We start from the raw sequence: 27566 nt of genomic DNA on the forward strand, positions 1-27566 counted from the left end.
CTTCAACGTTTAAACACGAAAATTTTATTTTTTTTCAAAAATGAGTTTTTTTTTAACTGTTCTTACCATAAATATGAATTACTTTTAAGATAAATCATAAAATATTAAAAGAATATAGGCCTATGTTAAGTTAAGGTAGGTGAAAAGTTTAAAATAAATGTTTTGTATAATACGTTAAAAATATGCAAAATATAACTCGCACTTTACTAGCTAAAAAAAAATGCTTAGTAGAAAAAAGGCACGGTAATGTCAAAAAAATAATTCTCCCGCGAAATCAATTTCCCCTGGCTGCTTAATAAACTTATTATCTTTCTTAGTGAATCTTATGTAATTTTAACTCAGTGACCAATTTTAATCAGTATTGGTAAAATGATTAACTAGCACTTTAAATAATGAATGCTGTGTTTGTATAAAATTCTCATTATTTAGGTCTAAATTTATGCTTTCTAAAACATGATCAGTATAATATGATTAAAGAACACATTAAATATAAATTCATTAAACTTAATTAAGAATTTTTAATAAAATGTTTTGAATAAAATTAGAAATGCTTTAGGTAAATTGAAAAAAAAACTTTATATATATATATATTAACATCTAATGACTGTAATAAATAAGAAATTGATCACATTAAAAGGGTAAAATATAAAAAAAAACTGAATTTTTCAAAAAAACCTTGAAAGATGATCGTGAAATGGATTTTTTTTTAAAGTTATTGTTGAAGAATTTAAAAAAAAAAATGTGCCAATTTACACTCATGTTTCACATTTCGACTTAAAATGTAAGCGAATTGAAATTTCAATATTAAAAAAAATTTCGTGAAATTTTATGCAAACTGAGTTCTAGAAGACAATTAAAAAATTAAAATTCAAAGAGAAAGGTTTAAGTGCTAAACAACCAGTAACAAGCACAATTTACGATGCAAGCGAAGAAAAATAGAGATATTGGTAACAGTTAAGGTTTTGATCATTGCATTATGAATGTGGTTCTTAGAATCCTACTAATATTATAAACGCGAAAGTTTGAAGTATGGATGGATGTTTGTTACTCTTTCACGTAAAAACTACCGAATGGATTTGAATGAAATTTGGCCTACAGCTAGCTTATAAACTGGATTACCACACATACCCCATATTAACATGAAATTCCATCCCTAAGGGAGTGAAAAAGTGATAATTTCATTTTATAACAGAAAAAATCATAGGTAATAGACATACAAATAGTTAGTGAGTGTCATTTTTCTATGTCTGACACACGATCATAACATAGTAAGGTCTGGCAAATTCATATTTTTCTCCTTGGTGAGACCAGTCCGCTTAGTGGAGCTCGCAGTGGCTAGCAAAATGAAGGCGCTAATAACAGTTTTGTTCTTAACTTCGTCAATAGATAGAGTTGCCTTGAATTTTAAACGCACCATCGTTTGATGTCTTTAATTTTCGTTTGTTTGTGCCGTATGCGTTCCTATACCATTCATCCGATTGCGATGAAATTTTGGTGATTTGTTATGCGCATGCCCATGAAGGTTACTGAGACGGTATAACTATTTTTCAATAGTTGGAGCACCAATCGTGTCAAAAAAATGTGTTTATTTCATTTTATATAGCGGCACTTCGTCGGTTTTTGTTGTATAAGTGCGCACGCATGACACAATTTTTTTAAATATAAAAGAGAGACAGAGATAGAGTGATATATATTTAGTGAGATAGACGGAGAGATAAGTTGAGATAGAGCGAGGTATAGAGAATGAAATGGGTTAGATAAAGAGATATACCTATAGATGTATAGAGCTATATATAAACTTATATATAGAAGATATAGAGATAGTGGGAAGTATATATGTAGATATAAAGAGATAAATAGAGAGATACATAGATGTATATAGATGTAGATAGAGATAAATATATATAGAAAGATGGATAGATGATTTGTATATGTGGAACTACTTCAAACATATTACAAAACAAAACTGAATGAGGCATTGCAATGCAGGTCGAGCATTAGCTAGATAATGGAATATTTTCAATATTAGTAATCTCTTATTTCTCAGCTTTTTTCTATATTGCTTTATAAAATATAAATTACATACAGACCAGGTAAATAACTATAAACTAGCAGAACAACGTCCGTCGGGATCTGAAAGTGATATTAATTAATTTTCACACTTGACATTCAAATTAAGAAGACAATTACTAACTACACCCTGTGTTCAGCCCGGGCAACGCCTGGCATTGCAGCTAGTAATACATATTTTTTCGTACAAATGTTTTTGGAATAATGAAAAATTTGGTGTTATTTTAGGTAGTGAAATGCATTGCTGACGTAAAGTGCAAGCGTTTGTGGGTAAATGTTTACGATATTCATTTGCAAAGCTAACGACGGTAATGTGTTGTTCACCCAGTACGGCCAGCCCCAGCCTTTGCCCCGGGGTCAAGGCGACCGCGTCACTGGAGCTACTGGACGAGACTGTCATGCTATCTCTTATCATTGCCTTCTGAAGTATGAAGGCTCAAACCCAGGAAGAAAATTATACACGAGTCGAAAAATCTCCGATCCAACCGGGAAATTAAACCTGACCATTTGGTTCACCAGCCAAGAGAGCTAACCACTGAACCATTTAGTACACACGAGGGGGAAGGTTCGTTATGTACTATTTTACTGTACATGCAAACTGAAAACCAAATTCTGGTTTTTGTAAAATTTATTTTGGAGAAATTTTTTACTATGTTATTTAGTAGACACGAATTTGCATTCAGGTAGGAGTATGCGTATTATAGAAAACAATTAAATTTAATAAAATTATTTGATAAAATATTTTTTTCGTAATTTAATTTGTCATCATATATAATCAGAAAAATAAAAAAGGTCGTTATAGTTATTTTTATCATATCGGTTATATTACTTATTTCAGGCGTTAAAAATTTAGTTTCTGTTGAAGTTTGGTACGCTGAAATTCATAAAGTTCGTTCTTAGCAAGGAGATATCTGAAATTGTTTTTAAGTCAATTTCTTTAAAAGTTAAAAAGAAAGCAAAGGTTATTCTTATATAAAAATTAACTTTTTTTCCTTAAAAGTCAATTGTCTTCTTTTTTTAATAAATAAATTTTAGTGTCATTTATGGCATGAACAAAATTTTAACAAATTTTTACTTAATGCAAAGTTATAACCGCCTTTAAAACAACACACTCAAAAAATTATTTCATTAAAACTAATACCGAGATACAACCCTAAAAAAAACACACCCACACACTCACACTACTAGATAGACGCGCGCGCTCACACATACGTACACATATTTTTTTTTTTCTGTTCTGTTAAAAAATTCTTGAGACTCAAACTCGTTGGTATAATATTTAAAGTGGTACTACTCACTGCAGAGCGATCTGGTAGTGAGACGCCGCTAATTCCAAGTTGTCTGACTCTCTCTGGAAGTTAGCGAAGTTGTAGTGCATCTTTGCGTTGTGGGGCAGCGCCTTAAGGCCAGCTCTGAAAGGAAAAAAAAAAACATAAATATACAACTATTCAAACTTGACTTTATAGCTTTTTCTCGAGCGAACCAATTAAGCAGTAGACCAGCGTGGACTGTTAAACGTAAAAAAGTAAAACACGGTGTTAAATAATTAATACTGTAAGGCTAAAATAAATGGGGCATTAATATTACTTGAAGACCAATATATTATTTTTGTCAATTAAACCGAGGATTAAGGGCTGTCTGGACACTTGAAATCTAATGTAAATATTTGGAACCCGAGTCATGCAGTGACTGGGGCTTACATGGTAGGGCGATTCTACAGTGGTTTACTAGTGCCTTCCGCTGTGTGTAGGTAGAGGGATCACGCAACACCCGGTCCCGAAACGAAAAAAAAAAAAAAGTGAAATATTCCTTCCCCCAGTCGGGAATCGAACCATGAAAAACAGGTTCAACAGGCGGACGCTAAAACCACAGATTCATCAGTCAGTCGGAATTCGTTGAACATGTAACGAATTAATAATAGTTTGTTCATATATACTTGCGATAACGCTTAAACAAAAACAACAAAAATTACGACACCAAAACTTTAAATATTGTCAGATATTTTATGTGAATGTCTGCTGCCTGACTTAAAAGATGTTTAAAATAAAAGACCTTTAAAATCCACATCAAAGTAAAGATTTCTTCGTTACCTAAAAGTATTCAATTTATTGCACTAGTAAAAAATAAAGTTTTTTTTTCTGACTCTATAAACACAGAATGAGCTGAATCTATACTAATATATAAAGCTGAAGAGTTTGTTTGTTTGTTTGAACGCGCTAATCTCAGGAACCACTGGTCCGATTTGAAAAATTCTTTCAGTGTTGGATAGTACATTTATCGAGGAAGGCTATAGGCTATATTATATTATCAATAGTATTAGGGATCCTTACTAAAAGTCCAATTTAGAATCAAATACGTTTGAGGGGGTTAGATAAAACATGCAGTACACGTACGAAGTGTGTGTTGACAATGCCGCAGGCGCTAAAAGTTTATTTCCTATTGCCTATTAACATTGTTGCCACGCACTAGATGCCTTATCATTCTTAATTTTCCCATACAAGTAAAAAAACACCCGTGTGATATTAGCAACGAAGCAATCAGTAACCTCATAAGAGTCCAATTAGTATTGTTACGATCGCGCTTGGCTGCAGTGCTTGGCGCCGCCGCGCTCGTTCGGCCTGTCTGCGCCCCCTCTTCCTCTTCCTGTTATCTTGTCATACTATCTCGCGACATCCTGACCTTCGCAGCGCGCACCTGCCTCAGATCGAGTTACTTAAAAGAGGCCGCACTGCATTTTTAGGGCTGGGAACCCGATGCTTGTTGCGTTTATCGGCGTTCTTTGAGCAGCCGTCGCGTCCTTCGACAGGACTCACGACCGTTTCTGGGCATTTCGACGACGAAGGTCGCGCGATATCTTGGAGACATGCCCGATTGTTCTGGACGGGAACCCAAGGGCTATATAAGGAGGTGGGGCCGACCTTCGAGTCAGTGAGTGAGCAGTGAGAATTCAGTGGGGAGATCTCCCGCGGCGGAGTTTCCGGGCGATAGTGCCGCGGGCGCGGCGGAGTCCCGAGTGAAGTTCCAAGCGAGGCGTCGAGTGGGATCTCGGCGAAGGTTGCGTCGGCAGCGGTGGAGTGCGGCGACGGAGTCCCGCGGCGGAGACCCACGAGGGGTGCTGCGGCGAGAGTTGCGCCAGAGGTGCGGCCCAGCGAGGTGTGTGGAACGAGTGACTGGGGAATTGACATTTCTTTAAGTGTAATTAATTATTTGCAATTTTAGAAGATTATTTGTAAGTGACAAGCAGTGGTAATAATTAAACTGTGTGTTATAAAAATCTTTAATTGGGCTATCCTTTACGAACCTGCGGTAAATCGCAACAGTATTCAAATACTTTTTATCACTTTAAATCGCAAACCTAAACTTTTGTTTTTGTCCTCTCTCTGTGTTTAATTTGTTTTTATTGCCCTTTTTTTCAAGTATATATATTTTACAGACTTGAAACTTCACAGTAATGTTCCTTATGTTATGCAGGATGACATTTTCCGAAAATTATATCCCATGGGTGGTTAAAACCAGGCAACAGTGGGTACTTTGTCTGCATGAGAACAGTATTTTGCATTGTTCATGCCTTCTGCGTCTCCATGGCAACGGGCATCGCGCGACAGTGGCGTACCCACAAGGAGGGGCATGTATAATGAGCGGCGCAAGAGTGATCTGCCTGTAGACTGCCGTAGCAAAGCACGGGTACATCAGTTGTACGTTGCGTGCACAAGTCGGGAAACCATCGGTGCTATTCATTTTCTCTCCGGTACATTATACAGCATTGTAAAAAATTTTCACTGAATTTGTTTTTATTTACCATTACTGTAAATGGAAGATGTGGCTTAATTTTTTTTCCATTAGTATAGCCGTGCGAAGCCGGGTCGGGCAGCTAGTCATAGTTAAAACTTCACTGGATTCCGACTTCCAAGTATTGTGTTCCGATGTACAATGTAGAAGAGAGAATTTTGTTTTATTTGTAAACATCTTACCTCTTGGTGTACGGTATTTGGTAGGAGTAGGTAAGTTCTTGAAAATGGTACGGAAGTCGATGAACGGAAATGTGTCACAAAGATGGCGGACCCACATGTCACAGTATAAACCAGTTTATAGTCACTTTCGTAAACATTTAGGGATATACCGAACGCATTGGTGTGCCAAATGTAAATTTATGTTTGTGGAACTACCAGGGAATATTTCAGGTAAAATAAAAACGTCTTATCAAAAAATAATCACAAGTTTTAATATATCTAAGAGCTTTCATGACAATGAATACGAGTATAATACATATTCTCTTTGCAAATTCTCAATAGGCTAGGCAGCAAGTTGGTGGAGAACACACGAATTTGCACGTTACCGATGTTTGCACATCACTGGCGAGTACTAAAGACTCGCTCGGATTTTTTTCTATGGACTTACCAAGTTTTGGTTTTGGGGTTCATAAATACTACATGATTATTCTTGTAAGTTTATGTTCAAGATAAAAACCTTATGATTCATATTTATCATAAAATAAGGAAAATTTCCTTAAAAATTTGAAATCATGATTTCTCCTATCACGATTTCTCCTAGATTTAAGGTGAACATTTTGAACAGTGTAGGCCCATAGAGGTTTTGCTGTGGTTTTTGAGCAGCGGCTGCCATCCAACCGGGCGTATCAACACAGCCAACGTTTAATGTTTGAAAAGAGTTGCGGAAGTAGCTCATCAGCACTTCTGAATCATTCATGCGCGCTTCTGAATATTAAATAGCGTGTGAGCAGATTGTGCGTGGGAGGTTGGTTTTAATTTTATCCTACCAATCCATTTACTCTGGGGATGTTCATAACAAATTAATCAGGAAAGCGGAATTTCTCATTATTTATTCACACCAACATGAATTATTGCAAAACAAAGTAAAAAAATTCAGAAGCAAGGTTTGGATTTAATTAAAAGTCTTCCATTCGAGCATGGATGCAATTATTTAAACAGTCCATGAGAGTGAAATTCATTTCAAGCCTGAAAGTAATTGTTGTAGACAGCTTTTTTTTCCTGATAATTCGTTGGGAAAAATCTTAACCCGAATGTAAATGGCGCGTAAAGAATTTTAGCATTAATGATGCTATTATCTTTGAAAGAATTGTGCAATGGGTGTGCATGACTTTATGTAAGCTTTTGGACATACGCCATTGCTAAGCACTTTTTCTGTAGAAGAAAACTAAAAAAACCCAAAAGACAAATATCACAAATTAAGCAAAAAAAATGCTGTTGTCAACAGGATATAAACACCAAATAGTATTCCATAACATGAATATAGTCAACAAACAAAGAAAAACAAAGAAAAATGGACTAAGAGAACGAACAAACCCCCACAAATGATGACAGCACAAAAATATTGAAACCAAAAAAATTCAGCACAATAGTTGAAACGAGACAAAAAAACGACAAAACGAAAAGACGAAACAAACACAATAGTTCTTCCAAAACAGAAACAAGTGACGTTACGGGAACTGCTATCTGCTCCCGTCCTCAGGCAGAGACGCACATGGTACGAAAACACAGGTGCGAGTCAGAGACAGAGTCAGAGACAGAGTCGCACCTGTGTCTAATCCAGTATAATACCAAGAGGTATATATTAATTAAATATACAGTCCTGACGATCGATCGACTATGTACATTTAACGAAAAGGATGCACATTTGGACGAATATTCAACACAGTAGGATACGATCTCATCAGATTTATTTGATGTCAGAATGATACGACACAAGGATACAATCTCATCAGAGTGATACGATCAATTGCAGGATAGATAGGATACGACTAGTATGATATAACAGGAGACTTTGAGAACTTAGTCTTAGTTAGAAATCATATTACGAGATATAAAACAATACATTTTTGAAATCTAAGTTATTTATTTATTTTTCAATTGTATTGTGGCTACTTCGTTGAGGTACGAATAGTTTTCTCCACTAATCAAAGCAAATATAAGTTTTAACTAATCGTTAATAAATAGGATTTTCCCATGTCGTGTAATCAATCTCTTCTGCTGATATCATCGTCCTTGCATTCTTATTATAATTATTTTTAAGATTTTTGAAGTCTTCCGATTTAACACCTGTCCCAAAGTCACATTCGTCATCGTCCCAGTGACAATCATAAACTTGATCAGAATAATTTATTTTAACATGTCGTTTCCATTGTCTTGGTCTCAGTGCATCATCACAATCTTCAGTCCGGATAACCAAATTATTCTATATTGTTCTCATATTCTGTGAAGCCATTGTTGCTGCCACGATTTCGAGTAGCATTATTTAATCATTCAGCTTGAGTAACATAAAATCCATCACAGAATTCTGTAGGAAGATCAAATCCTTCATGACTCATCTTAGGAAACTTGTCATTTTCTTCCTGTAGTACTGTACTTTGGTTTCGTTTCTTCGATGCTGGAATAATAATGCCGAGCGTGATAAAATATACACAATTTGCGTTTTCAACTACAACTTCTGGACGTGAAATACACGTAGTTTCCGCTCCCGCCGTTAGAATTTGTTGCTGAAGCAACTACGTCAACTATCGAATAATTCGATTTGCAGAGCGAAATTTTAAAAGAAACATATAATGAAATGGCTCCGATAAAAATAAAAACTTAAAAAAAAAACAACCTAACACTACATTAATACAACAAGGTTGATTTAACAGTCTAAACATGCAAAGTCCATCTCTTTACTCAAGCACAGGTCTTTATTATGAGGTGTTAAATCCTAAGGTTTATACATATATAAAAATTCTACCACACATAGTTGATATATATAAAACCATTTACTTTTATATTACACTATAAAACTACATAAACATATAACTCAAACATATACCCAACACCACAAAAACCTTTATCTTCTACAGTAATAATTTTTCCTCTTTTAAACACCCAACTATAATACTGTTTAACAAAATGGTACTATTGATTACTCAAAAAAAATTGAATGGTGTGCGCTTCTCCCTACTTCCTGTTATTCCGTTCCTAGACTTCCGTCGCATACAAGAAATTACTCCCACCAAATTCAGTACAACGAGAGCTAGGATGTTACACATCAAAAGAGGAAAAGTGTTTAACTAGCGCCTAAATAATATTAGACCCATAAGGGATATTTTTGGTGGAGAAAAGCGGAAGGTATGTAACATCCGAGTACTAATCGATGGACAAAAATTACTGCGTTAACTGACCCACTTCGAATGCCAACAGAAAATCCAATAAGGCCGGTGTCACACAATGTATTTTTGCCAAATAATTTAAACATGTGACGGACACGTGCAAAACATAATGAACTTTGATGAACATTAATTGAATGAACACATACACAAACCTGACGGTATAACATTTGCAGATTTTTACCTGTACTTAAATATCCGTGAAATTATTTCCTCGAGAATTTAATATGATATGAAACAAATAATCAGATTTATAGAGTATGATTAATTTGTTCATACATGTTCCAGCATTTAAATTTTTTTTTACATTAGTATTAAAATTAAATGACAGTCTGAAGTTGGTATAAACTAATATTTACAATAAAAGCAACTTAGAAGTCCTCTGTAGACCAAAAGTGGAAGGCCTAAGGTATAGAAACGTATAATGGAATTATTAGGTATTTGTTTAAAATGTTCGATACTAAATTCATATTTATTTTTATGTTTATTTAACTTCATATTTATTTTCTTTAGAAAAATATTCTTTACCATGATACGTATATACTCTAAAAAAAAACCTACATGGCTTGGAATTTTATAATAGAATTTAAAAATGCTAGCTACCAGGTAAAATATATTAATCAACTATTATCTGATAAAAAAAATATTGTAGCGTCACACCATTCCACCAGGTTATCTGTTACACGTTCACCTGTTGTTGACAGCGTAGTGCTGTGCGGCATTGGTTTATAGTGTACAAGCTGATGTGTCCGGCTTCACTTCGAAGTTCTACAAGCAGAACACTCTAGTACTACTCATTAGGTCCTATAAATGCCTCACCTCGTGGGTGTACCACTTATGACTTATGAAAAAAAAAATCATTTAAATTAAGATAAACTGTAAAGAAAAATTATAAACCAAAGACGTCATCATTTTTTAAATAAGTGCCTTAAGTTCGCATTTATTTAACCAATACCGTGTCAATATGACGTCAAAGATGATAAAAATGAAAGACTGAATTACGATCTGAAAGCGATTTATAAATTAAAATATAGGTGCCCGTTGCCATGGAGACGAAGAAAGTATCACCAACAATGCCACTGCCGTTGCCATGGAGACAAAGGCAACATCCACAATGCAATAGCCCGTTGCTATGACATTCAGACAGTATGTCTAAACAAAATTGCTATGTACGTCATCGGGAAAGCGTGGTCCAAAATCGCTACAAAAAATTAATTAAAAATAAAAACAGAATAACATCGAAATAATCACTTCGAGTTGCAAACAGACGCCACCTGGAAAATTAACGTGTTAGTTATCACTAGAGACCCGGAAAATTCGCGGGTTCAATGACCTCCAGGATAGACTCCAATATCCTCTACACACTCGGGCAAATGCCAACTGTTCACTGGCTGCTGACTTGTGAGTCGTTTCGACTGGGTGCGGCCTGTGATTCGACACTTCTATGAGTGAGGGTCTCTTTGGCCGTCAGTCCTCCAGATTAACAGTGAACCAGTGACAGAAGCAGCACTAAGGTATAATTATTTGAATTTTAGCATAACACGAAATGAACCCGCGAATTTTCCGGGTCTCTAGTTACCACGGCTCCAAGCCTCGCCGTTTCTGAGCCACGTGAGCTGCAGACGGACGGATCAGCAGTAGCGGTGCCGGAGCTACTGACCTGATGAGAGCAGTGCTGGGGCCACTGACCTGACGAGAGTAGTGCCGGGGCTACTGACCTGATGAGAGCAGTGCTGGGGCCACTGACCTGACGAGAGTAGTGCCGGGGCTACTGACCTGATGAGAGTAGTGCCGGGGCTACTGACCTGATGAGAGTAGTGCCGGGGCCACTGACCTGATGAGAGTAGTGCCGGGGCCACTGACCTGACGAGAGTAGTGCCGGGGCTACTGACCTGATGAGAGCAGTGCTGGGGCCACTGACCTGACGAGAGTAGTGCCGGGGCTACTGACCTGATGAGAGTAGTGCCGGAGCTACTGACCTGATGAGAGTAGTGCCGGGGCCACTGACCTGATGAGAGTAGTGCCGGAGCTACTGACCTGATGAGAGCAGTGCTGGGGCCACTGACCTGACGAGAGTAGTGCCGGGGCTACTGACCTGATGAGAGCAGTGCTGGGGCCACTGACCTGATGAGAGCAGTGCTGGGGCCACTGACCTGATGAGAGTAGTGCCGGGGCTACTGACCTGATGAGAGTAGTGCCGGGGCTACTGACCTGATGAGAGTAGTGCCGGGGCCACTGACCTGATGAGAGTAGTGCCGGGGCTACTGACCTGATGAGTAGTGCCGGGGCTACTGACCTGATGAGAGTAGTGCTGGGGCTACTGACCTGATGAGAGTAGTGCCGGGGCCACTGACCTGATGAGAGTAGTGCCGGGGCTACTGACCTGATGAGAGTAGTGCCGGGGCCACTGACCTGATGAGAGTAGTGCCGGGGCTACTGACCTGATGAGAGTAGTGCCGGGGCTACTGACCTGATGAGAGTAGTGCTGGGGCCACTGACCTGATGAGAGTAGTGCCGGGGCTACTGACCTGATGAGAGTAGTGCCGGGGCTACTGACCTGATGAGAGTAGTGCCGGGGCTACTGACCTGATGAGAGTAGTGCCGGGGCCACTGACCTGATGAGAGTAGTGCTGGGGCCACTGACCTGATGAGAGTAGTGCCGGGGCTACTGACCTGATGAGAGTAGTGCCGGGGCTACTGACCTGATGAGAGTAGTGCCGGGAATACTGACCTGATGAGAGTAGTGCCGGGGCCACTGACCTGATGAGAGTAGTGCCGGGGCCACTGACCTGATGAGAGTAGTGCCGGGGCCACTGACCTGATGAGAGTAGTGCTGGGGCCACTGACCTGACGAGAGTAGTGCCGGGGCTACTGACCTGATGAGAGTAGTGCCGGGGCCACTGACCTGATGAGAGTAGTGCCGGGGCCACTGACCTGATGAGAGTAGTGCCGGGGCTACTGACCTGATGAGAGTAGTGCCGGGGCTACTGACCTGATGAGAGTAGTGCCGGGCTACTGACCTGATGAGAGTAGTGCCGGGGCTACTGACCTGATGAGAGTAGTGCCGGGGCTACTGACCTGATGAGAGTAGTGCCGGGGCTACTGACCTGATGAGAGTAGTGCCGGGGCTACTGACCTGATGAGAGTAGTGCCGGGGCCACTGACCTGATGAGAGTAGTGCCGGGGCTACTGACCTGATGAGAGTAGTGCCGGGGCTACTGACCTGATGAGAGTAGTGCCGGGGCTACTGACCTGATGAGAGTAGTGCCGGGGCCACTGACCTGATGAGAGTAGTGCCGGGGCCACTGACCTGATGAGAGTAGTGCCGGGGCTACTGACCTGATGAGAGTAGTGCCGGGGCTACTGACCTGATGAGAGTAGTGCCGGGGCTACTGACCTGATGAGAGTAGTGCCGGGGCTACTGACCTGATGAGAGTAGTGCCGGGGCCACTGACCTGATGAGAGTAGTGCCGGGGCTACTGACCTGATGAGTAGTGCCGGGGCTACTGACCTGATGAGAGTAGTGCTGGGGCTACTGACCTGATGAGAGTAGTGCTGGGGCCACTGACCTGACGAGAGTAGTGCCGGGGCTACTGACCTGATGAGAGTAGTGCCGGGGCCACTGACCTGATGAGAGTAGTGCCGGGGCCACTGACCTGATGAGAGTAGTGCCGGGGCTACTGACCTGATGAGAGTAGTGCCGGGGCTACTGACCTGATGAGAGTAGTGCCGGGGCTACTGACCTGATGAGAGTAGTGCCGGGGCTACTGACCTGATGAGAGTAGTGCCGGGGCTACTGACCTGATGAGAGTAGTGCCGGGGCTACTGACCTGATGAGAGTAGTGCCGGGGCTACTGACCTGATGAGAGTAGTGCCGGGGCCACTGACCTGATGAGAGTAGTGCCGGGGCTACTGACCTGATGAGAGTAGTGCCGGGGCTACTGACCTGATGAGAGTAGTGCCGGGGCTACTGACCTGATGAGAGTAGTGCCGGGGCCACTGACCTGATGAGAGTAGTGCCGGGGCTACTGACCTGATGAGAGTAGTGCCGGGGCTACTGACCTGATGAGAGTAGTGCCGGGGCCACTGACCTGATGAGAGTAGTGCCGGGGCCACTGACCTGATGAGAGTAGTGCCGGGGTTACTGACCTGATGAGAGTAGTGCCGGGGCTACTGACCTGATGAGAGTAGTGCCGGGGCCACTGACCTGATGAGAGTAGTGCCGGGGCTACTGACCTGATGAGTAGTGCCGGGGCTACTGACCTGATGAGAGTAGTGCCGGGGCTACTGACCTGATGAGAGTAGTGCCGGGGCTACTGACCTGATGAGAGTAGTGCCGGGGCCACTGACCTGATGAGAGTAGTGCCGGGGCTACTGACCTGATGAGAGTAGTGCCGGGGCTACTGACCTGATGAGAGTAGTGCCGGGGCTACTGACCTGATGAGAGTAGTGCCGGGGCCACTGACCTGATGAGAGTAGTGCCGGGGCTACTGACCTGATGAGAGTAGTGCCGGGGCTACTGACCTGATGAGAGTAGTGCCGGGGCCACTGACCTGATGAGAGTAGTGCCGGGGCTACTGACCTGATGAGAGTAGTGCCGGGGCTACTGACCTGATGAGAGTAGTGCCGGGGCCACTGACCTGATGAGAGTAGTGCCGGGGCTACTGACCTGATGAGAGTAGTGCCGGGGCTACTGACCTGATGAGAGTAGTGCCGGGGCCACTGACCTGATGAGAGTAGTGCCGGGGCTACTGACCTGATGAGAGTAGTGCCGGGGCTACTGACCTGATGAGAGTAGTGCCGGGGCCACTGACCTGATGAGAGTAGTGCCGGGGCTACTGACCTGATGAGTAGTGCCGGGGCTACTGACCTGATGAGAGTAGTGCTGGGGCTACTGACCTGATGAGAGCAGTGCCGGGGCCACTGACCTGATGAGAGTAGTGCCGGGGCCACTGACCTGATGAGAGTAGTGCCGGGGCCACTGACCTGATGAGAGTAGTGCCGGGGCCACTGACCTGATGAGAGTAGTGCCGGGGTTACTGACCTGATGAGAGTAGTGCTGGGGCCACTGACCTGATGAGAGTAGTGCCGGGGCTACTGACCTGATGAGAGTAGTGCCGGGGCTACTGACCTGATGAGAGTAGTGCCGGGGCTACTGACCTGATGAGAGTAGTGCCGGGGCCACTGACCTGATGAGAGTAGTGCCGGGGCCACTGACCTGATGAGAGTAGTGCCGGGGTTACTGACCTGATGAGAGTAGTGCCGGGGCTACTGACCTGATGAGAGTAGTGCCGGGGCCACTGACCTGATGAGAGTAGTGCCGGGGCTACTGACCTGATGAGTAGTGCCGGGGCTACTGACCTGATGAGAGTAGTGCTGGGGCCACTGACCTGATGAGAGTAGTGCCGGGGCCACTGACCTGATGAGAGTAGTGCCGGGGCCACTGACCTGATGAGAGTAGTGCCGGGGCCACTGACCTGATGAGAGTAGTGCCGGGGCTACTGACCTGATGAGAGTAGTGCCGGGGCTACTGACCTGATGAGAGTAGTGCCGGGGATACTGACCTGATGAGAGTAGTGCCGGGGCTACTGACCTGATGAGAGTAGTGCCGGGGCCACTGACCTGATGAGAGTAGTGCCGGGGCCACTGACCTGATGAGAGTAGTGCTGGGGCCACTGACCTGACGAGAGTAGTGCCGGGGCTACTGACCTGATGAGAGTAGTGCCGGGGCCACTGACCTGATGAGAGTAGTGCTGGGGCCACTGACCTGATGAGAGTAGTGCCGGGGCTACTGACCTGATGAGAGTAGTGCCGGGGCTACTGACCTGATGAGAGTAGTGCCGGGGCTACTGACCTGATGAGAGTAGTGCCGGGGCCACTGACCTGATGAGAGTAGTGCCGGGGCCACTGACCTGATGAGAGTAGTGCCGGGGCCACTGACCTGATGAGCGACTCCCTGGAGCTCCAGTCCCGGTTGCGCACCACGGTCCTGGTGCACAGCACCAGCAGCAGCAGCAGGCCGGCGCACAGCATCACGCACCTCTGGCGCACCAGCGCGACCCACAGCAGCTGCGCTCCGTACACCACGAGCAGCACGAAGCCTAGGCTGGCGACAAGACGTCACTGCCGTCAACTCGGCGACCCTCCCAGGCGACACTCTACACTCGCGCACGTCCACCAACACCCTTTCAACACTGTGTGTGGCCGCGCGAATCTCTACAAACAATTCCCTTGCTTTCCATGATGATCCATGACTTTCCATCATCAAAATTACATATTTTCCCTGACAAATTTTTAAAGATACTTCACCTATTATTAGAGACCGGAAAAAATTCGCGGATTCATTTCGCGATACGCTAAAATTCAAATACATATCCTTTAAAGCTGCTGTTTTTTTTTTTTATTATTGGTTCACTGTTCATCTGGACGACTATGGGCCAAATGGGAAATGCTCAACTAAAGAAGTATCGCATCACAAGCAAACTAGTTGAGACGACTCACAAGTCAGCAGCCAATGAACAGGCGTTATTTTTCCCGAGTATACTGATGACTGTGTAGTCTATCCTGAAGGTCATCGAAACCGCGAATTTTTCCAGTCCTTACCTATTATGCAATTTTCTGAAAGATATAGACATTTCAGCCTCCACCATTCCTACAACTCTACTCATTCTAAAAATAACCTTGCATACACTATTTTACAGTGTGTATGACAAAGCACTGGAAAAAAAAATTTGAAGAAAAAAAATTGTTTTCAATGTATGACTTCCAGGTTATAAAGTAACGTTTCTGACTCTCCTAACCAATTTTTAACTACTCCTGAATTTTTCTTGACCTTTCAGAAAGTAAACACTCGGTCTTAATTCTTGAATTAATTTGAATATTTTTTTTTTGGAATAGAAAAGTTTTATAACTACAATGATGATGTGATTTCACCCATTGCTGGGAGTCATGAGCACAGACAATGCCATGGTTATTACAGCTGTGAAAGTCCCTATGCTTGCCGAGGCACGATGATTCATCCGGGGGATGAAGATGAAAGTGATATCATAAACGTTTAGTCCTGAACCCAGGGATAAGGTTTGTAAAATGCCCTCCCTTGCCGGGAATCGAACTTGAGCCTCTTCGCCCACCAGCCAGACATACCAGTCGCTAGATCAAGTGGCCGGACATAAAATTACAATAATACAACGACATTATAAATAAACTAGCTGAAGTACCCGACTTTTCCCGGGCTTAACACATAATAATATAACACTGAGTTTCACGTCTGTAAGACACACACTACAAAAACGGGAAATTTTTGTTTCTTAAAAGTCCCACTGATTGCACAATATAGGTGCTTCAAGGCTACGCTTCAGCAAAATACTGGACGCCAATCTTCAGCTTCATTTTGTGGAAAGGCAGGTAACCCCTAGGCAAGACATGACGGACGTAGCCAACGATAGTAGCCACGAGCTTCGCTAAGAGGATGAGTTTCGCCAAGGGGAACATAGAACATTGACATGTGGGACGAATTTCCTTCTCCTTGATGCCTAGCGAAGTCCTCCTCCTCTTGCGATCGTGAGTAAGCAAAACTTTGTGTAGTATGTTCATCAAATGCAGGAACGCGTTACTAAACATACAATGGCTAGCATAATAATTAACCGCATTAGGGGTATAGATTAATGGAATGGTAATATAACAAAATTATTCTGGTATAATTTATATCGTCACCTTAAGTGCCCTGTCCTGTGGAAGGTATGCCGATGAGAGAGTCACATAACTAAGGGTGACGCTCTTTGGAGCATAAAAACCTTATTGCAGTTCCTCCCCTGGTCGAAGTGTTCTGAAATACTACTCTATTGATGTATTGTTAAAAATCACTGCAAGTCTCTTGAGTTATTTATAGCTCTTTAAAAAAAAATTAGCCCTTGTACATTGAGTTCATAACTGTCGAAACTCAATGAAATCATAAGTTTCTATACATCAATCCTTATTACCAAATCATTTTTCTTTGTAATCTCTGAATTTTTTTCGGGTTATGATTAAACTGCAGCCGGAACATTTCACGTCGTCTTTACTACGCCTAAATGCGTTAAGTTTCATTTGTTTTGCCAAATTAATTTTTTTAAATCTCGTTGGAATAGCTCAAGCTTTTTATTATTGCGTTAATTGTGAAATAACACCACACCAAAACTCATTTAACGTTATTTAGTTTTTACCGTTGGATTAATTCCACAATTAAATGTAATACAATTATCCAAGATTTTTCCTATTTTTATTGTAAAGTTTATCAGCGCTATGATTACACATAAATAACATGGACAATTTTTTATATTTTTCCCTACAAATCTTTTGATCCCGGCTAAAGGTAAGGCGACGTCTCCTAAGGGGCCTCGGAAGCTGTGGAACGAATATTACCCGCAGATTTTCCTTCTGGCAAGGCATGCTATTCAGAACACGGAATATAAAATCATTAATTATTTTATAACGGTATAAGAAAATTGAATAAACTAGTAACTATAAGTTTTTATTTTAACGATTTCCTGTTGATAAAATTAGTCCTTGATAGCATAACTTAAAGGATAACATTTTAATACAATCACCTGTATAACATTTGTGGGTATTGTGTTTAACTCTCTTTAAATATGCTGAAAACATAAAAGCACAGCACACTACATATTTATTAAATAAATGTACAACCTAACACCTTTGACTATAAATAAATAAATAAATAAATATATATATATATATAATTCATCCGATTGCATTAAAAATCGCATCTTCCCTTTTAAAACACGAAGAAGATCACTGTCTAGGTGAGATTTCGATAAACCCAATCCTTAAAACATAATTTAATTGTTCTTAATGATATTTCACAATTTGATTGTTAAGCATACTTCATCCGATCTCTATAAAAATGTTGAACACTTTGAACCTTTGAATCTCGAGGAAGGCTAGGTGAGATAACGTACAGTAGGTGGCGCAACAGTCGTATCGGATAATACCAGTAAATTTTTTATAACTGTTCCTCTTTTCTACGGCCAAAAAAATAATGGTGGCGTCCAAGTCGTACCCATGGAGATTAGACTATGGAGTGAGTGTATGTTCTGAAGTTGAAGTCAACTGGTTAGCAATTGGTTAGTAAAACAAATCGTACCTATAAAAATACTAATCTATACATATAAAATTAATGTTTGTTTTCCCGTATGCGTTCCTACCGCGATGAAACTTTGGTGGGTTGTTATACGCATAACCGTGAAGGTTTCTATATCAGTAAAATCATTTTACAATAGGTGGCGCGCTAATAGTTTTAACAAATATATATTTAATATATTTTAGCGGCAGTTCGTGTGTTTTCTATGTATGAGTGCGCACGCATGACAGAATTGAATTGAATTGAATATAAAAACAGAGAGCACGAGTGATACAGAGAGATAGAAAGATAAACATAGATAGTGATAGTTAAAGAGATTTAGACAGAAAAAGGGAAACAGATAAAGGGAGATATATAAATAGAGAGTCATAGAGAGTGAGACAGAGATAAATAAAGATATATATATATATACATATATAAAGATACATAGATATAGGTATAAAGAGGAAAGAGATAGAGAGGTAGATCTATGGGTAGATAGAGATATAGAGAGATAAAGATATGCATAGAGAGATATAGAGAGATCCTTTGTGTATGTGTACCTAATTCAAACAAATTACAAAAAATATTGAATGAGGCATTGCAACACTTGCCGGGCATTAGCTAGTGTGTGTGTATATATATAATTTAAAATAAAATATTTGAGATAATTTTTTTTAATCTACAACCACAGCTTACAAATCAACAACATTGAGCAAACTTTATCGTTGTGAAACAAATATTTTTCATTCATAATACACTACGTAACTTTGTTGACACGTAGTGTAGCGGATTTTGAGCGCCATGCTGTTAACAAGAGCATTAAATGTAAAATGTTTAAGTCACCTGTTGTGTTGGAAACTCATCGTTTTTGAGGAAATTTTGTATGGTGTTCAAAAATTTAAACAGTGCCGACAAGTTGGTAATACTTATCACACACTGTCTGATAGTCTTTTACGTCATATTGGATACCTTTAAAATACGCACGTGGGATGCAAAATTAATTAGCCCACGTATGAGAGAATGGCATACATCAACAGTAGATTCACATTTTACAATAGATATTTAATACTATTAAATTCGCAAAAGTGGTTGTAACAACAAGCATTCCCTTAAATAAAAATTGTAACGAATTATTCCAGGAAAATCTCTACAAAAACTGTTCCTAAAATGTCTAAACTGCAGTATGTACACACTGATCCCATGTATCGCTTTTGATCAAATAAGCAAATACTGGCACAAGGCCACACAAAGCAATGTTATTTAAACTACCAGCTGGAGAAATTGTACGTGTTTTCCCTCAAAAATGGTACCGATTCTTTTTACTTTTACCACAAACCATTACGTTCAATTTAAATGAAACTAAAATATTTGCTTTGCTCACAGCAAACATAAATATAAATATTCATGCTTTGTTTTGCGTGCTAGTACCTAGAATATTTCTATTTCGAACTCCATATTTTGTATTTACGATTTCATTCCGTCTGATAGGTAGTTTTTTTTTAACACATTGTGGATTTCTTTCTCTTTTAATGTCCAATTCAAATAGTCCAGTGCTATAAAACACTAGTTGCAACCTCCTCCGCCCCCCCCCCATGCCAAGGGGCTTCGCTCACGCAAATATCGTAACACTGAAAGAAAATTGCTATAGTTCCAAAACTCATTAAGTAAGTCAATATATGAAATAAAATGTCAGGAGTACATGAATTCAATTAAAAACTATTCAAGATCAGTGTTTGCTACGTGGTACTCTCTCTCTCTCTCTTTATATATATATATATATATATATATATATATATATATATATAAACTGTTTCCATGTAGAAAATGTACACTAGTTTAACATGTAAAGTCCCAAATAATTATTTTGAGAAATGTTTAGCGTCATTTCGTTTAAAGTCAATTGAAGTAAAACTCTGGAATTTCTTTCTCCTTAAAAGATGGCATAAGTTGCAGTCGTTATTTGTCTGAGTCAATTGTTTGTGAAATGGTAACTATTCAAGAGTGTTGTGTGTGGTGGCTTTATGAAAAAAAAATCGGTCACCCAGACTCAAATAAATAACCGCAAACAGATTAATATGCAACTTCCTAGTGAATATGCGTTGCGAAACTGGCAACAACGTTTCCTTGAAAATCGTCCATGATCGAACAAGAAATGGAGGAAAGGGTGTCAGTAACAATATTTTTTGAAAGAATCCCTGAGACATTTACAAAAAGTCCCACAAAATCCACATGCAGAGCTTCGCAACAACTGGCAATTCCACCTGCTACAGTACTCAGAGTTTTGCATATGACGTTGAGGTTATATGCATACAAGGTTCAGTAAGTGTAACAATTGAAGCCTGGTGAGCACATAGTCAACAATTTGTAACAAAAATGCCAAAAAAACATCGACTTTAATGAAGAGCTCTTGAAAAAGAAAAAAAAAGAAAACATTTTCACAGATGAGGCACATTTAATTTAGAGACTTAAGTCCACAAGCATAATGTACGATTATGGGGCACCATGTAGTTAGGGAGCATGTGTAGTGTGGGGTTATGTATGATTCGGTTACTGGACCTTTTTTTGTAGTAGACAGGGGACATGAATAACTATTTAGGCATGCTGCAAATAACGCTGTGACACAAATCCAGCACTTAAAACCTAATATCATTCTGCAAGAAGATGGCGCCCCACCTCAATGAGGTCTGCAAGTACGGACTTACCTATACAGCACATTTCCAAGGAAGATGGATTGGCAGAGATATGCCCCGTACCTTTGTCTCCACGTTCGTCTGGAATCACGCCTCAGGAGTTTTTCTTATGGAGTTATGTCAGGAACGTGTTCCAAACACCGATTAATGGACATTATGCCCTCAAGATACGTACCAGGAAATTGATTTCGAAATTTCCAGAAGACATGCTTCGCAAAACATGGCAAGGGCTAGAATATTATTTGGGCATTCTCAGTGCTACCAAAACGGCTTACATTGACCCCCGCTGAAGCAGTTCAAGAAACTTTCAGGTTTTACTTTAATAAATTGAAGACAACATGTAACTAGCGCAAAAATTTACAAGCTAGAATTAAAAAAAACCTATTGGACTTTAGAGACATAGTGTATTAATAAGCTAGCGATCTAGCCAACGATGAAGCACTGCTGTTACTAGGGGAAGAGAAAGTTAGCGGAGGGTCACAGTTTGTCCGCAGACAGATCTCCTTTTAACGACCATCTATTTTAGATACTTTGGTGTAATAACTTTATTTTACCAAACTTTAAGCATAGTATTTACAAAATATTTTGTGTGATATCACTTAAACATAGAATGCATGAAAGATTTTTTTAAAAGTTCAAATGGGTTAAAACCCAATATTCATAAATGTTTTGTTGTTTTACTCATACTATAAGCGAATTAATCAATGACTTGAAACCAAAGTAGTAAGATATACAAATTAACATGGACATAGGACACGTAAAAGATTTATACGTGTTATTATTAATAGAAAATGTGAAAATGGGGTAAACGTTTTACACTACTTTGTCGACATGAAGTTGTTAGCTATAAAAAACTTCATGAGTTCACTTTTTAATGTGTTAAGCCGATATCTTCACAAAAAAAAAACAAATTTTACACATCAGAGAATATCTCATGGGGTTATTAATCAAAAGGGTCATGCAGTAAATCATTTCTAGTGATTACTGCAGTTATCGTGGTAATTATAAAAACCAACAATAATATATCTATAAATTGGTACACTTACTTTATTTTGTAACATGGCGATTCGCGGATCGTAAATTTTGAGGCGCGTAATAAAACCCGCAGAGGATCAATTAAAGTGACTGTTCCGACGTATCCTGCGTTTCGCAAGTAATGCCGCTTTTGTGCTCGGTTCATTCTGGTGACTCAGAACGACTAAAACTCCATTGTGTTTGGATGAGGTTTGGACGGAACGAACAATGAGGGGTTCCCCCGTGCTGAAGGCTTGAAAACCAACCAGGGGGCGTATTTCAAATTGTTCCGCGGACCTGATCGGTCAAACAGCCAGTTTCAATAACGGTAAGAGGATAGCACACGAAGCGGATGATAAAAAAAAATTCGCTCGCAAAATAAACGACGGGACGCATAAACCAAGCTTCCCGGATTGAAGTTTCGAGAAGAGGGAGGGCATTCATTCTCTGTGGGGGAAATGGCTTCCTGTGGAGGCTTGGAAAATGGGACGTGTCGAAAGCCAGCGGGAATGACAGTTCAGGGATGAGCTTTTGTGACAGGAAACGTATAGTTTAATCATAATCTCATCAATTTCGCAACGACCATTAATGTTCACCGTAACTTTTAGAAAGTAATTTATAAAGCAGAAATTAATCATAAATGGCTTTTTTCTGGGAAGTTTATAATATATTTAACCCAGACGTAAAATTATTTAAGATAATGTCGGACTTCAAAATTTAATTGCCATCATTAAGTTCAAGATATTTTCTCTGACATTATTATATAAAAATGGCTTTGGCGTTCATTAAATTGAATTAAACTAACGAAATATATAAGGCTAAGAGGAGTAAAGACAAAACAAGAACTTTGATACATATGTTTTTCATCATTTTAATGCCATTTAACTATTAAGCAAAATTGTAAGTTTTATCTTACTCATTTAGTGTTACGCGTAAATTCACTTAATAAAAAAGGTACATCTCTCATACAATAGGAACGAGTTTCGCAGAGGGTAGACATGACTAGTAAATATGAGGGCTAAGATGCTTGATTCTGCCCATTTGAGTTGAAGTAGTTAAGTTTGAACACGCATTTCATGGCCAGTGCTTGTGTTTAATCTATAGATAAGTCACGAGTGTGTGACAGCGGGGTGTTGATGATTCAATCACAAATAATAAATATTTAACAATCAGTCTGCCATGTAAAGAGCAGTTATGAGAAACTGGTTCCTGCAATAAAATTTAAAATTTTGAAATTTTAAGAATTTATAAACCCTACAGTAACTCTTAAATAATCTACAACCCAATAATTTAATTGAGATATAAAAATAACTGTATGTATCCTTATTTAACCAACCAATATTTTTCTTGTAAAAAATTATGTCGTATACTTTAAGCATTATGCAACGTCTCTCTGCTTCCTTTTATAAACAATTTCTTCTATTTTTGTTACTAGAGCAAAGGCTATTTGCTATGATTTCATTAAAGGTTTTGGTATGTTAACCAAAAATTAGTACACTACACATTTCAAACTTATAACATTATAATAAAGTGATTGTAAAAACGGATACTGCTGAAAAAGCAGTTTTTGTGCTGTTACCTGAAAATTAATTTGAATGTTATCATCATTTAAATTATTTAAGCTGTTTTTATAGTTTAGCGCAGATACAAAGCGTTTAATACAATGCTGAATTGTTTTATAATTTTATTTTATTTATTTTAAAAATATCTTCGAACATTTATTTATGGTGTTGTTTATTCACTAATATATGTGTTTTTGAACAACATGCTTACTTTTTATCATTTTGAGCTCAATCTTCGAACCATTTTTATGTCTTGCAAATTTTTTATAATGCATTCTGATGAAACTAAACACGTACCCTTATTTCCAAAGATGATTATATTAAATTTAAATATTCTTACAAACTATTTTAAAAATACTATAAAATAATTACCCTTATTTTAAAATATAAATTACCAACAATGATTAAAAGCTTGTGAGACTGGATGAAGGACATTGTTAACAATTGTCGTGGCTCTACATTCTGTAAACAAAAAAAAATTAACTTCAGTTTATAAAAAAAAACGCTGGTTACAAATTATCCAGGGAACTTCGAAAATATACGGCTTTCTTCGTAAATTTATGGTCACTGGGTTCACTATCGTCTAACATGAATCCAAAAGAATATTCTCGGTATATTAACAAAACATTCAAAAACTGGCTAATTCTACAGTAAGAAAACGCTTATTTTCTCAGTGTGTGTGTTTACCTATGTTTATAATGAAACATACAAATCGGAAGTTGAAATACGGCGTAGTTTAAACGTAGATTCAGTCATTTGTAATTACGCAGAACGTTTCGTTTATTTGAGCTAAATTCTTCGTTGAAAAGTCCGTAATTCACTGTAATTTCTAACAGTGGCAGTAACCAGAGACAGCCGTGTGCTGCCCCGAAGAGAAACACATGAGGTACATGAGCGTGCTGTCAAGTGCGTGGAAGTAGGGCCTAGATTAAAATATTTTTCAACGGCTTTCATAAGATTGTAAACAATGCTGTCTGATAATATATCACTGCATGACCATATTAATGAATATCGTATTGGTCAATGTTCTTGTGTTTGGAATCTCTCTGTCAATGTTGGGAATAGGACCTTTTGATGGTTGGTTCCTTTTTTTTAAATTAATAACAGTGATCAGTTTTTTTTAGCAAACCTTTATTTATTTAAATGTTTTCAGATCTACAAAAACATCGATATATTTCTTTTAATAATTCATTCGTTGCTTCACCATTGATAAAAAGAGCGGAATTCAATGGTGAAACACTCACAAAGTGCGTGTGCGAAAAAATGCTTTGCTACCAGAAAAAAATTGGGTTTTTAATTTTTAAGTAGCTTAAATAACATTTTTTAAGGTAATTTTATAATTTCAATGTAAAAACTTAGTGGCATTTAAGGGCCCTGAATTGAAATTTAAAAAAATTCTAGGTAGGCTGTATTTTAAACTTTAGCAGCCAGGTTTTTTTTCTTCATGAATTTCCATCGCGCTAAACGTGTGTGTGAAATAAATAATATAATTGTTTCAAAATTGATGTTGCTTTATTTTTTGACGTGAATTCGATGAACGTCTTACTTGACGGTCGGGCGGCCACGTAAGAAAAATTGCGACACCAAAAATGTTCTGCATTCCCCGTCTCTCTCGCGAAGTAGATGGCTGAGGCTCGCTGGAACGTTAATTGCGCGCTTCGTTCGGGGGCTCGTTTTGCCCCACTGGCTCATTTCTTTGGGCTAAGTTTTGCCTCGTTCGATACCTATGACACTACTCTGCATTTTTAATTGCTTCTGTTCGGGATATTTCGCTGGTTTTCTTTCTAATATCCAACATAATCTGTTTTCGCATAGGCCTTGTGCGATTAATGGCTCCAAAACCAAAGTTAGTTACTTTATAGTTATTCCACCCAACTAGCACCACTCACTGCTTACTCACTAGCAACTTAAGTTTAAATCACTAAGATCAGTCCACTACTTTCGGATTTACAGCTCTCACTGACTTCCATTCGACGCTCCCCACCAACGCTCATTACGTCATCACTGGAAATGTTAACCGGGTGAATCATACGTAACGAACACGAGAAATGTCTGCTCTACTAAGGTACATATACTTTACTCTGTATCATTCATAGTATATGAGTTTTAAGCGGTATCGAATTCTCAACCGAAGTGACGCCCAACCCGAGATTATGCACCCCGCCTACCTGGCCACGTATACGGTGCGCAGAGCTTCAGGAGAAAAAACGCGATTTAATTACTACTCAAGGTATCCGAATAGGGCCTGTTTACGAAAAGCATTTAAGAATTCCCTGGGGGCGGATAAGTACTTTTATCTAGGATTAAGTTTTTAAACTGTTTTTTTAGAAGAGTTAAAATGGCTAAAAGACTTTTTTTTTCCCAGAGTAACAGGTATGGATTCTTGAAAGCACTCGAGGGACTTGCATTACACATTTATCTTCATTTATATACCATATAATGTTACGGTCACCGCTCAAATTTCACAGTTTTCCCTTGTACGACGAGAAGACTGCGCGCCAGTTCACAGCCTCGCGCATAGAGGCGTCACCGCGCTAGAAGCACCGGCTTGCGTCGTCGCGCTTTTGTCATCTCGCCTCACCAACACACATGCACACCTGACTAGACACGGGCCACTTATAAGACATTATTTATACTCCCGTCGGAAGTGCGTGTCGAAATGGGGACTGTTATTGGTAGATGAAGGAGCAGGGCCGCAACTAGAGTCTCCCCTCTTTTTTTGCACATACCACACCGATAAAGCGGGGGGTCCGGGGGCCCTCCCGCGGAAAAAATGGTGCTATTTAATCATTTTCCATACCTACATGTAACAGTTTCTGCGCTACTGTACCTTCCAAGCATGAACCCACTATGTCCATAAAGTAGTCCGTATAATCACTAGACCTTGTTCATTTAAATATATGTTGAGACGTTATATTGTAAATCAGATTAGACATTCCTGGCATGCAAGTAAAAAAAACTTTTTTTACCGGTTACCAGTTGTAGTAGGAATTGCAATGCAAGCGATTTCGGCGCCCCACAGCTTTGCGCCCGGGGCGTATGCCCCGCTTGTCCCCATGCCCACCTAGTTGCGGCCCTGTGAAGGAGGTAGGGGAGGAGCGTGTGGAGGGGCCTCACCTGGGGATGTAGAGGACCCGCTCCGCCACGACGAAGCCCACGGTGACAGCCAGGTTGGCCGCCGGCAGGAACGGCAGCACCACCAGCAGCAGTCCGAGCACCAGCGGCGAGTTGCGCTGTTGCTGCAACACCGCGGCACCCCCACCCCGCCGTCATCAGCCACAACCTCGGGGGACTGCCGCCTTGCCGCCGCACAGAGCATCTCCGAGATACCGCGATACCCGCCCGCCCTTCGCCAACACACAAGAAACGCGATTTGAAAACTGCCTGACATAGTGACCGAGTGGTGTCTGTTTAAGAAAAGCATTTGAAATGTGCGTGCGTGTGTGTTTCAGAAGAAACCTCTGCGCGGATATTCTTTAGAACGCCCAAGAGACTTGCATTACACATTTATCTTAATTTCTCCGCCATGAAATGTTATTGCCACCGCTCTGGACTGCGCTCCAGTTCAGAGCCTTGCGCTAGAAGACGACACCGCGCTAGAAACGAAACAGTGAGAAAAAAAGGTCTGTACTTTTTTACAAAAGATTTTTTTTATAGAAAATCAGTTACCAAGAAATAGTTTGCAATACTTCAGGAAAGATGCAACTTTGTACAACACATGGCTATGGTTTTTTTTCTTCACATATTAAGTATGTTTTTCGAGATAATTGGTGCATGATTTTATTCAATCACAATTTTTTTTTAACCATGGGAAAGATAGTAAAATATTCAATAATTGGACTTTATTTGATTTTATAATGCGCCGTTAATACTCGAAAGCTTTTCAGGCAACGTTCTGCAAATGACTAACTGTTGGAGGTACTGGGACCACACAAAGCATA

The 27566-nt window shown here is 39.9% G+C and overlaps 1 protein-coding gene across 1 annotated transcript in view; it reads right to left on the bottom strand.

The window, feature by feature from the left end:
* LOC134534530 (protein O-mannosyl-transferase TMTC1-like) overlaps positions 1-27566 on the bottom strand; it is a 489863-nt gene that overhangs the window by 129144 nt on the left and 333153 nt on the right. Inside the window, exons 8-10 of the mRNA XM_063373013.1 lie at positions 26743-26864; positions 15183-15347; positions 3369-3482 (exon numbers count right to left, since the gene is read on the bottom strand). Of these exons, the coding sequence (XP_063229083.1) occupies positions 3369-3482; positions 15183-15347; positions 26743-26864 (401 nt within the window). The remainder of the gene's footprint in view (positions 1-3368; positions 3483-15182; positions 15348-26742; positions 26865-27566) is intronic.

The sequence above is a fragment of the Bacillus rossius genome, chromosome 7 (assembly GCF_032445375.1).
Source record: "Bacillus rossius redtenbacheri isolate Brsri chromosome 7, Brsri_v3, whole genome shotgun sequence".
Classification (NCBI taxonomy): Eukaryota; Metazoa; Arthropoda; class Insecta; order Phasmatodea; family Bacillidae; genus Bacillus; species Bacillus rossius.